Here is a 12,205-nt window from a genome sequence, read left to right as displayed (position 1 = left end):
TATCTTTTATTTTATCCTTTCAGGCTTTGGCATCTTTTGTTTGCTCCTGGTGGGCCTCTGCTATGCCTTGAGGCCTGGTACCACTTGTGTTTTCACCCTAGCTGGGAAATCAGTGAATTCAGACCTTTCCTTATTGCCTTAAGTCTAAAAAAAGAAAATTAACTTTGTGTCTGTTTTATTTCCTGGCTGTCTGTAGGGATATTTGTGGCACTTGCCACGAGGGATGTGCCAGCTCTGGTGGCAGGAGGGGATGTGTTTTCTGTCAAACCTTCCATCAGCCAATAAAACAGATGAACTGCTCAGTATTTATCAGTGTTTATTAACACAGTTGGCTCTCAAACATTCCTGCTGGATTTATGCCAGGTTTGCAGCATCTCCCTGAACTTCCCAGCGGGACCAGGCGTTGCAGGCAGGGCTTGGTCTGTCAGGGGATGGTGACAGACCATGTTCCACCTGACTCTGGGCCAAACAGCACTGAGGAAAAATTACTGTTCATTTTTTGTGTTCTTGAAAGGCTCCAAGGTGAGGGGCTGGGAGGGAGGGGGTTCCTTAGGAGAGGGACGTAGTGAAAATCTGCATTTTCTCCCATGATGGGATGGCTCCTCACCTGCAAGAAGACACTGTCCTGTCTTTTTCATGTTGTTGGGGACCTCTCCAGCCTCGGAGAGCCCCCATCAGCTCCACCCCGAGCCCTCTGTGCTGCTGTGGGTGGCACAGGCAGGTCCTGGAGCTGGCACTGGTGCAGGCAGGATGTGGCTGTTGTCACACGGGGTGGGATGGTGTCACCTTGTTCCTCAGCCCCTCTGCAGCCACCTGGGGACCGGGGGCAGCTGGAGAGGTTTTCCCCATGCCCCTGGGGTGGTAACCACAGCACAGCATTCCCAGCAGGCAGCTCTGGAACTGGGCAGGAAGGAAGGGACAGGTTATTTGCGGCAGCAGAAATCCGGCGACTCGGCAGCTTGGACCCTGGTTGTACTTTGGGAAAGATCTCTGTCTATTCCCAGCCCAACTCTTTGTGGTTTATGGACAATAAAAGTTTCATTCTGTTTGCTTTGTGCCTTCACAAAGCAAACAGCTTGTGATCCAACGAGCAGCTTGTGATCCAACATTAAGTTTCCTCACCCCCATAAAACCATGGAAGCAGAAAATGAGCTCTTGTTCGGGCTCGCAGGCTGCTCCCTCCCTTTCCGTCTTATTCCCCAAATCCTTGCTGCTTACACAGCAACCCCGAGCCTGGGACCACACTTCCAGATAGGATAGATGGTTCCCCCAGGATTTTTGAGCTGTTCTCCAGCTTGGTTTGTTGGTTGCTCTGTTTGTTTGGAGCTTTCTCTCACCTGTTTGTTCATGAAGACGTAGATGATGGGGTTGTAGACCGTGGCCGTCTTGGAGAAGTAGGAGGGCAGGGATGCCAGGGCTGGCTGGATGACAATGTCCTTGTTGGTGGCCACCACCAGCGCAAAGGTGGTGTAGGGCAGCCAGCAGGTGAGGAAGGCCACCACCATGGCCACCACCATGCGTGTCACCTCCCGCTCCGCCTGCTGCGTCGTGTCCGACTCCTGCTGCTGTGCTGCTGCCTGTGGGGGTTTGGGAGAGAGGAGAGGCCTGTCAGCAGCCTGGAACAGCATCCCACCCCTTGTGGGATGAAACAATTGCTGGGCTCACTTACTGCCCGCAGGGTCAGCAGCAGGTTGGTGTAGGAGAAGAGGATCAGGCTGAGGGGCACCACGAAGCAGGTGACAAACAAGGCCAGGATGTAGCTGCTGTTGTTGCTGCCGCCCGTGTACCAGTTGGGCCCGCAGGAGGTTCTCAGGCCTGGAATAAAGGTTGGGAATGAGCCCAAAGCAGTTGGGGCTTGGATAAGGGCCCAAGGACAGGCTCCAAAACAGCCATGCCACCTCGTGTGTCCATCCCAAGGGCCTGGAGATCAGCCACTGGGGGTTTGGGCTGGCCAGATGTGATTTGTGATTTGTAGTGGAGTTGTGTCAGGCCCCTACAAGAGCAGGTTTGGGCTGGGTGATGCTCCAGCAGCCAGAGCAGCTCCAATAACAACTGCTGCAGAGTGTCCTGTGGTGGGGAACACCCAAAGAACAACCTCCAGGAGAGGATTATTGGCTGAGCAAGCAGGAGATATTAACAGGAGATATTAACCCTTTAGACTCCAGCCCAGACACCCTCCAGCTACCCCAGGCTTGAAAACAAGACACAAGAAGACAGCACAGCGGAGTCTGATGCACATCTCCCCTACCTTCAGGCACGTAGCTGCTCCAGCCCAGCAGAGGTGGGGTTGTCCAGAGCAGGGACCAGCCCCAGGTGAAGGCACAGCCGCTGGCAGCGTGCCGGCGCTGGAACCGAAAGTCTCCCAGGGGTCTGCAGACCACCAGGTACCTCTCCAAGGCCAGGATGGCCAGGGACCACAGCCCCACGATGCCTGGGGGGACAGCAGGGGTTGTGTCTCAGGGACAGTTTCTGCTGCCCGTGCTGGCACCTGGTAGGCGATGGTTTAGTTCAAGGAAATGTTGTTTGAACAACAAGTCGGATGTTTTTTCCTCACATCAGGGACAGCTGTGATATTTGGCTGTTAGAAACTGATTTTGGCACCGCTTCTCTCACAGCAGGGACAACGGGGATATTTGGCCCTTAGAGATGAAGTTGGCAATGGGTGGCTGTGACGCCTCGTGGTTACAACAGCACGGTGTCCTCAAGGAGAGGTTTTGTGCAATTTCCAGTCCCTGGTGCACAGCCAGCACCCATGAAATACATCCCAAACAAGGATTCCCAATGTCCCCAAGTGGCATTTCCCACTCTGTCAACACCAAGACTGGACATGTGGTGACCTGGCACAGCCAACCCTTCCCTGTGCTAACCAAGAGCTGAAGGACACAACTTCCCACAACATAAAACCGTTGACTTTAGGTGCAGAAACATCTCCAAAGCCCCTCTGCCAAACCCAAAAGCACCACCCACAGCCCAGGGGCAGGTCTGGAGTGCTCTCCTTACCTGTCAGGGACACCATGAAGCCCTCCAGCTGGCAGAGGCGCTCCCCAAACACGAAGAAGCCCTGGATGTTGTTGGAGAGGCTGACGGAGCTGCCGCAGAGCGTCACCAGCAGGTTGGCCACGGCCAGGTTCACCAGGATGTAATTGAGGGGCGAGCGCAGCCTCTTGTGCCGGATGGACACCACGATGACCAGGCCATTGAGCACCGAGGCCGAGGCTACCACCAGCCCCATGAGCACGGCCACTGCCAGGTACATGGCCCTGGGGCCCTGGTGGGGCCACTGGGGGCCATCAAAGGGCCCTGGGGTGCTGCTGTTTGGGGGGTCCTGGGTGCTCTCCATGGAGCAGCAGCACCTGGGGCAGGTGAGCTCCCCCAAAAGCTGAGCCCCTTTATAGAGCTGGAGGGGCTGACGTGCCCCAGAGCAGCTTGGCTTTCAAATACCTTAAGCTTTATTTTAATCTGAAGGGTTTGTCCTCCCCTCCTGCTTTTTATAATCAGCTCTTTATTCCCAAGGGGATAAAGAGTGACTTAAACAGAAATCTGATGGCTGAACAGAGCATCATTTAATTGAGTAAATATTTTTTTTCCTTGTGTTTTCCATCTGTGAGCCTTGCCTTGGCACCTGGGTCTGGACATCATTCCCTGTGCCCTGGGTTTGCTGGGCTTCAAGGCTACTGAATACATATTAAACATAAATAAATAAAAATATACATGTAGAATATGTACTTAATTAGGCCATATATATGTATTTTCTCTCTCCATATATTGGGCCATATTTATGTATTTTCTCTCTCCATATATATATATATCTATATATATCCCTATATATCTATATCTATATATATTTCTCCATCCCCATATATATATTTTAATAAATACTTATAAGTACTTACATAATATTTATAATACATTTATAGTATTTTATAGTATTTATATAGTACATTTATATTATTTATGCTATATTGGGCCAAGAAGCCCCCCATGCTCTAGTTTAAAACCATTTCTTCCCAAATCCTTGCCATCCCCCAAATTCAAAAGCTGCACCACCAGCATCAACCTTTCTTTCTTTTTTTGTTTAATTTTTATTTTTTAACCTTTTTATTTTCGGTTCTCGTTATAAATATTAACAAATCTGACCAAAAGTACACAGATAGGTAATACTGAAATACAAAAGTCTCTCAGGATGCAGGTAAGGACGGTTTCTGCAGCCTTCACATGGTAGCAAAACATTGGTATCAAACATTTTCACGAGGCCTGGCATGACAACCACCAACTCTGCATGCAGCTGGGACGAGGGACGGAGTGTCCACTTAGAAAAGACTGGGGTACAAAGTGAAGGAACCCACACACACGTGTCCTACTCCACCTCAGGCATCAACCAGTTTCATAGGCTGGGAAAAAGGATGGACTGAAAGGAATTTTGTCAGAAAAGGGAGGCACAGCCAACCTGGTGCTCCTGGAGCTTCCCTGGAAGCTCAGATCCCAACCAGGTTTTAAGGTGCTGGACCAGAAAGGATTAGTGGGAACATCCGACTTGACAGGCTGCCAGTATTCAAATAAAATCCGTGCACATCTGCAGGATGCATTACAAATATTGAGTTATTTAAAAAACCCCTATGAAGGTTGGTTTTATTCCTTTTATCTCCCTCCCCCCACCCCAATATCAAAGGAGGTGTAACACGGTGTACCAGGATCATCACTTGGAAAAGTAAACATAGGTTTCCAGAGATTCCATTGCTTCCCAAGAGAAAAAAAAAGAAGTTGGCAATACCTGCACAGGGCTTGGAAGCTGAGGGTAACTGAGACTCGTGGGGAAAGAGCAGCTCTTTCTATGAAATCATTGTTTAAAGGCTTCCAAACATTTTGGGAATGGTGCAGCATTTCCTAGAAAGCTTTAGCTTATCCCACTGGATGCCTGGTGGGATGAGGATGAAGATCCAGCCAAGGTGGATCACAGAGGATGATATCTGGTATTGTTATAATATTAATATATTATTACTTTGCCATATTAATATTACTGTGCCATACACAGAAATTTATTTGGTTTGGATGCTGAGGCAGAAAATGAATCAACCTCACGGCCATGCCGAGTTACAAACACAATTCTGGCTCAGCTCTGAGGCTCAGCATCTTCATTATTTAATGCATGAATTAGAAAGGGATGAAAAAGGGAAAAATTATAGAAAAATTCAGCCTGAAAGCTGGCTCTGCTGGAAAAGCAGCCGTGCTGCTGCATGGCATGGTTTCATTAGGAGAGGAGCTGCTTCCTGGGCAGCAGGAACAGCCAGGCTGTTCCAGGGACCTTTTTCATTTTGCCTCCCAAAGGTGAAGCTGCCTGATCCCAGGAGGAGGAAAAGCTTGGTCTGCACAGCTCTGCTGCCTGCAGTGAGTTTTACTGGAGAGGACGAGCACAGCATTCCTGGAAGGAGAGCAAACACTCTGTCCGGGTTCACCAGGGACACAATCATTCCAACAGAGGAGCTTGAAATGCAGAAAAGACTGTTTAGGCCCAAACCACAGAGACTGACAAACCACCAGAGATATGGCACAAGCTGCCTCCAGGAGACAGTTCTGGGTTCTGTGTGTGTTTTTTTGGGGATGCCTTTTGCCGATGCCGGACACATGGACGCGGACGGACGCATTCATTTTTTTTTTTTTTTTTGCCACTGACTTGCAAGGCAGCGAGAAGGTAAACTGTGAGTAGAGGCAGGATTTGGGAGAGGAGCCAGACTGCAGTGCATGCAGGGGCGCACACCTGCGTGAGTGTGAGTGTGAGTGTGCAGTGCACGCTCCAGAGCGGGGCTGCGAGTGCGGCAGGGCGCAAAGAGGCGTTCTGGAGACGCCAGAGCAAACCACCTGTGCCTTCTTCCCTGGGAAGGGCTTCCCTGCAGCCAGGCCCTGCTGGGGGTGTCCTGCTGTCCTGGCTGTCCTGGGATCCCCCAAATCCAAAGCTGGGAGGAGCCCAAGGCTGTGCAGCCGCGAGGCTCAGTCGCTGAGCACGGCGCCCGGCAGCTCGTTGGTCAGCGTGTGCCAGCGCTCGATCTTCTTGTCCTTGTTCTTCAGGCAGTCGAACCAGTGCTTGAGCCGCTCCCCTTTGGCATTGATTCCCAGCACGACTCCGCCTTGGGAGGGAGAAAGAGAGGGAGAGGTGTGGGGGGAGCATCAGCTGATGCTGAGAGATGCGGAGGGGTGTAGCCATGATATTCTCTGAAAAATCCTTTCCTTAGGATTTTTCCTCCTGAGAAGCTGAGAGGCCTCAGGAGCAAAATCTAAACAATGGTTATCTGCTGCTGTGGAATGCAACAGGTGCATCTGGGATTGGTCTCATAGAGTGGTTTCTAATTAATGGCCAATCACAGTCAGCTGGCTCAGACAGAGAGTCCAAGCCACAAGCTTTTATCATTCTTTCTTTTTCCATTCTTAGCTAGCCTTCTGAAAAGATCCTTTCTTCTATTCTTTTAGTATAGTTTTAATAAAATATATATAATATATAATATATATTATATATACAATATATTATATATATTATATATAATATATTTAATATTTAGAATATATAATATAATATATATTATATATATATTATATAATATACATATATTATATAATATGTTAAATGTAATATATTATATAAATATTATATATATTAGATTTTATATATATATATATATATATATATATATATATATATATATAAAATAAAATAAAATAAGATAATAAATCAGGCCTTCTGAAACATGGAGTCACATCCTCGTCTCTTCCCCCATCCTCAGACCCCTGTGAACACCGTCACAGAGGAGGATGCTGGAGGTAGCCAGGTTTCATTAGCATTCATCAGCATCCTCACAGCATCCAACCTGATGTGAAACCTAGCCCAAATTCCCCACACCCTCATGGCTGTGGTGTGGGATCCGTCCCAGGCAGTGCCCCAGCCCGAGGCAGTGCCCCTGTCCCCTGTGCCAAGGGCTCACTGCAATCACAGGGGCTGTCAGAGGTACCAGGCACTAGTTAGTGATAAATCACAGTGACCAGAGACAAAATCACAAACAGCCCAGACATCCAACAGAGATAAATGAAACCTCCCTGTTAAACATGTTTTGCACTTGGAGGAAAACGTCTGAAAACAGAAGGGGAGAGGCAGATGCATTTTCTCCCTGCTTGGATGCTCTGTGAGAGGCTCAGGTGCAGGAGAGGGATAAAAGCAGAACAGAAAGCCAGCGAGAATGAATGTGGGCATGGAGAACAAACCAGGGGGTGGAGGAGTGCAGGAGAAATGAGAGGCACAGACAGCAAAGATAAATAGAAAGGAAAGCCAAGGAGACCTTCTGGAGAGTGCCACTCACCTATGAAATCGTTGGATTTCCCAATGTCATAGTCCCACACAGTGACTTCCAGGGTCTTCTTTGCCAGGTCACCGTGCTTTATCTCATAGAAAAACTCCTGTGGAGAGCAGAGGCAGAGCCAGGATGAGCCAGGGGCTGGGGCTGCCCATCCTCCTCCTCCTCCTCAGGCTTTGCTGCCCACAGGGTACCCAACCCCAATCCCTCACACAGTGACCAAGGTGGTGAATTTTTATCTTTTAAGTCTGAGGTTAAAAAAAGCCCCTTGGCGAGAACCACACCCACCTCGTTGAACTCGGGGTTCAGCGTTTTCTTCTTCACTGCTGTCTTGTGCTTGGATTTCTTGTCCTCATCTGGTTTCAAGTAACTGCAAGGAGACCAGAGTGGGTCCCAGTGAGGAGGGCAGGAGGCCAAGGGTGGGGACATCAGTGGCTGCAGCTCCTGAGCAGAGCCAGGGTGAGGTGGGTGACTGAGCCACCTGAACCTCCAGATCCTCCTCCCCTGCCAAAATGCTGGGGCCAGCTGGGGGGAGGCAGCATTTCAGCATTTCCCCTCCTCAGAACCAAGCCAGCTGCCATCAGAGAGCACCGATTATCCCATCTCCAGTCCCTAGGGGACACTGGCACTGCACACAAAATGCTCTCCAAAGCCAGCACTCCCAGCCCAGGACCTGTCCACACTCTGCGTTGTGACTGGTCTGCTCATGCAGAGCCTCTCCAGGAGACAGGAACCACATGCAGGGTGGGAAATGGAGCAGCTTTGAGCTGTTCCCTGCTGATATTCTGGACAGAAAACAAGATTAAAGTGTCATGTGTCATCAGGCAGAGAGGGGACTGAAATATGGGCCAGGCCAAAGCCAACCCATCGTGGTTTTGTGCTGGTGCTGCGCCTTTAAACATCGGTTCTGCTTCCTTGCTACACGTTCCAGATCTTGCTGATAATTAAAAAAATTAGGGCTTGTACTGAGAAGCATCAGCTCCCTATCTGCTCTGATCCCTGCAGATGCAATCTCCTGAGGATGGCACAGGAGACACCCAAAACTGGCTGGGTGCAATGGCAATTGTGCTGCTCAGGGGCTGAGCCTCTCATGGGCATCTATAAAAGAAACAGGGGATTTTTATACAAACACCTCCACCCCTAAAAACCAATTAAATAAGAAGGTGAAAGCCTGCTGCTGATGAATTCCATCCCTGGATCTCCCAGGTGTGGTTTCTCACAGTGGTTCTGCCTTAGCAAATCCCATCCCTAAAAGTGCCCAAATTTGAGTCAGCACAGTGGAGACAAGGAGGTGGGACAGGCAGGGAGTGAATTTGAAAAGTTCCATCCCAAAATAACCAGGAGCTGTGGTGAGACAGAGACATCCCCTCAGCACCAAGTGCTGTGCCCACCTCACCTGGAAGCTCTGCCAAACAATGCCAGGGAATAACGCCCCAGGCAGGGGCAGGCTGCTGCCTGACAGCCTCATTTGCATCTCCTAATGAGAGCAATTAATTCCCGCTGCGGGGAGGGGCGGGAGGGGACAGCAGGGCCGCGGGTGACACTCACATTTTGATGGATAACACTCATATTTTGACGGGTGACAGTCACATTTGGACAGGTGACACTCACATTTCAATGGGTGACATTCACATTTTGACAGGCGACACGTTTTGATGGGTGACATGGGTGACATTTTGGCGGGTGACACTCACATTTTGACCACATTTTGACGGGTGACACTCACATTTCAATGGGTGACACTCACATTTTGACCACATTTTGATGGGTGACACATTTTGATGGGTGACACTCACATTTCAATGGGTGACACCCACATTTCAATGGGTGACACTCACATTTTGGCCACATTTTGATGGGTGACACTCACATTTTGATGGGTGACACTCACATTTTGAGGGGTGACACTCACATTTTGACGTAGGGGTCGGAGTAGCCGTTGGCATCCATGGCAGCCAGGTGGGCGCAGCGCATGATGCCCACCTGCAGCCCCTGCTTCTGCGAGCTGTACTTGAGGGAGATGAGGATCCTGCCACGCTCCTCCAGCGACTTGTCCTCTGTTTTATCTATCTGGGGAGGGAATGCACCCAGTCTGGGGGGCTGTGCTGGGGTACAGCCACATCCAGACACCTCCCCAGCCAAGGGATGCTCTTCCCCACATCCCTGATGTTGTTTGAGGGATCAAACAGCTCCACATTCCCACATGCCACAGGGAGAAGCTGCTGTGCCTGTGATTCCAGGGTGGGGTGAGGCTCTGAACGCCCCTCACTCACCGGCAGCTGCTTCTCCAGGCAGATGTTGAAGTTTTTGGTCTGGTTGGGTTTCAGTTTCTTCAGCGGGATGCGCGTCTCGCCGATGAACTCGTTGTGCCGGAACTTGTCCTCGTCACACACCGAGATCCTGCAAGAGCACGGGGTGAGCAGGGACACTGGGGACAGGGCAGTGTCCCCACAGAGAGGGAGCAGCTGAGGTCATCCTTGTCCAGGCCACGGACAGGGCAGCTCCTCTGCTGGCAGCTGGAAAACAGCTGGGATGGGATGGGATGGGATGGAATGGAATGGAATGGAATGGAATGGAATGGAATGGAATGGAATGGAATGGAATGGGCACAGCCCGGCCAGGGCAGCTCAGGGTGTGAGTCTCTGTGCCTAAATGCACAACCCAGCCCAGGCACTGCTGGAAAAGCAAGCAACCACCCTAATGACCCTTCCATTAAAACATCAGAGTCATCAGCGACTGAAGCAAAATTATTCAGAGTTGCTGGAGCTGCATTTTGCCCAGCCATGGAGGCTCTTCCTCATGCCTCCCTTGTGTGGCTGGGAGAAGCCTGCTTCCCACACAGCTCCTTCCTGAGGATCTCAGGCACTGCTGGAGCTGGCAGCTCCCAGGGTGACCCAGAGGAGACACAGAGCAGCTCTGCCACCTCCTGCCCCACCAGGGCCAGGAGTGACTCCCACACCCAGAGCATGGGAAATGTCACACCTTGGGCAGGTGAAGCTCTCCCAGCCCTGCTGGGACCCTGGGGTGCACCCCAGTGAGGCGAGGCTGAGCCCAGGCTGTTTTCCATGGAAAAGCTTTTCCATGAAAAAGCCACCACTGCCTTTCCCTGAGCTGGCAGCTCATGAGTCATTCCTGTGCTGCTCCTGGCAGAGGAGCAAAGTCAGTGCTTGCAGGAGCCTCTGCTTGCAGCTCCCCAAATCCCAGAGGGCCAGGAGGGTGCCCTGAGGGAGAAGCAGGGCTGGGAATGGGGAAAACCATCCCCAGGCAAAGGGAGCATCCTGCATCCCCACTGGAGCCATGCAGGGACTGGCTGGGCTCCCTGCCCATGAAGGGAAGAAATTTATTTTCCCTTCCCTTCCATCCTTTCTCCATAAAAAACAAAAAAACACCCACTCCCTTTGGAGTCCATCTCCCCATGGGTGGCACTTCTTCCCCCAGGGACCACAGTAATTAAAGATAAATTATGCCCTGTGATCCCACCTGAGGGTAAATAATTACACAGCACACCTCTGGCCTGCTCAGCATCTGGCTGGTTTATCCATGGATGGGTTATCCCTGCCCATAAATCTATTTATCAATAGATTATTTATCTGTGGATGCTTTAGTGCCTTATCCAAGGATGGTGTGACCCCCCTCATGCTCACAAATGAGCAGCAAGGAAGCAAGGAAGCCATGGGGATGTCTCAGTGCCACAGCACAAGGATCATCAGGGCTGGGGAGCAGCACAGAAAAGGGGTTTGGGGAAAAAAAAAATAATGATATGAGCAGGAAAATAGGGAATGCTGCTCTCCAGAAAAGTGTGCTGGATGCAGCGTTACTATAGATACCCACAGCAAAAACCACCCCACCACAAGGCTGAAATCCTCAAAGAGAATCTCAAATGCAGGCACAATGTTCCCCATTTCCTCTCCTCTTTCTTGTAAAGAACAAAACCAGCAAAGGAGCAGCAGCTCCAGAGCTCCACTGCACTTGCCAGGAGTGTGGAGGGGACAGGAGGGGACAGGAGGGGACACAGGGAGCTGGCAGCCCAGGATCTGTGCCTACACCCAGCAATTGAGGAGTGGTGCTGGCTCCTGGGCACTCAGGGAGACAGGGTTTGGGATGGTTTACCTCTCAAAAACGTGACAATTCTCCTGGCAATGTCCAGGGGAGCACAGCAAGATCCCAAACACAACGTCCTGCTTGCTGTGAGAGCTCTGGAGCCTCAGGATGGGCAAAAGCCCAGGAAGGAAAGGTGGAAAACTCCAGTGCTGGTGGCAGGGAGAGCATCTCCCACATCTGTCACACTGGGCCCTGTTTCAGTGCCCTCAGGGACATGGGAAGGCCCTTGGGAAGTGGATTTTGGCCCTGGGAGCTGTCCCTGCCATGAACAGTGGAGCTGGAGGCACCTCCAGGTCCTTCTCAGCCCCGTTTTTCCTGTGGCACCTCTGGTCCCCACATTTGTGCCCATCTGCTGTGATGCCCAGAGGGAGTTTTGTGCCAGCTCTGCCAGTCCCAGCCCCAGTTCCTCCTCCCAGCTGCAGTTCATCCCCTCTGGAATGGGATTTCCAGCACTGGCCCATTGGTGAGGGCAGTGAGCTTTGAGTGAGACGAGCAGGAAGCTCCAGCCCCATCCCTCCCTTTGGAAAAGGGCATACTGCAATCACACCAGCTTGGATTTCATTAGGAGAGATCCATGTGATGGAATTTTCATGCCTTGGGTTACAAAATCAGCCCCATGACAAACAGCACGAGTTGCCTCTGGCAGCTTCATTCCCCTTCCATCGCCAGCCTGGAACTGGAGCTTCACCCCTTCCCCATCTCTCCTTATTAACCCAAATCCCTCCAGCCTGGTGTTCCATTTGATATCCTCACCATGGGGTCGTGAT

At 50.9% G+C, this 12,205-nt stretch overlaps 2 protein-coding genes across 2 annotated transcripts in view; both read right to left on the bottom strand.

Annotated features, from left to right (window-relative positions):
* Positions 1–762: 762 nt before the first annotated feature.
* Positions 763–3,340, bottom strand: LOC132082485 (pinopsin). Its single transcript, XM_059486758.1, has 5 exons — positions 3,001–3,340; positions 2,249–2,431; positions 1,670–1,815; positions 1,338–1,577; positions 763–900 (listed from the first exon to the last, which is right to left on the bottom strand). Exons 1-5 carry the CDS (start codon positions 3,338–3,340, stop codon positions 763–765), a joined length of 1,047 nt encoding a protein of 348 aa, XP_059342741.1.
* Positions 3,341–4,112: 772 nt separating this feature from the next.
* DOC2B (double C2 domain beta) overlaps positions 4,113–12,205 on the bottom strand; it is a 31,778-nt gene continuing 23,685 nt past the window's right edge. Inside the window, exons 5-9 of the mRNA XM_059487159.1 lie at positions 9,611–9,737; positions 9,250–9,407; positions 7,626–7,707; positions 7,344–7,440; positions 4,113–6,122 (exon numbers count right to left, since the gene is read on the bottom strand). Of these exons, the coding sequence (XP_059343142.1) occupies positions 5,986–6,122; positions 7,344–7,440; positions 7,626–7,707; positions 9,250–9,407; positions 9,611–9,737 (601 nt within the window). The 3' untranslated portion in view covers positions 4,113–5,985. The remainder of the gene's footprint in view (positions 6,123–7,343; positions 7,441–7,625; positions 7,708–9,249; positions 9,408–9,610; positions 9,738–12,205) is intronic.

The sequence above is a fragment of the Ammospiza nelsoni genome, chromosome 21 (genome assembly GCF_027579445.1).
Source record: "Ammospiza nelsoni isolate bAmmNel1 chromosome 21, bAmmNel1.pri, whole genome shotgun sequence".
In the NCBI taxonomy this organism is placed as follows: Eukaryota; Metazoa; Chordata; class Aves; order Passeriformes; family Passerellidae; genus Ammospiza; species Ammospiza nelsoni.
Note: the sequence above shows the minus strand (reverse complement) of the source record. Positions and strands in the feature narration are given on the sequence as shown.

What these genes read in the sequence shown, in the direction of transcription:
- LOC132082485 (XM_059486758.1), bottom strand. Translation starts at nt 3,340, where the DNA reads ATGGAGAGCACCCAGGACCCCCCAAACAGCAGCACCCCAGGGCCCTTT. An exon ending in GAGCAGCTACGTGCCTGAAG is followed by an intron (nt 1,816 to 2,248) that starts GTAGGGGAGATG and finishes CCTTTATTCCAG; the next exon opens with GCCTGAGAACCTCCTGCGGG. An exon ending in ACGTCTTCATGAACAAACAG is followed by an intron (nt 901 to 1,337) that starts GTGAGAGAAAGC and finishes CTTCCTGCCCAG; the next exon opens with TTCCAGAGCTGCCTGCTGGG.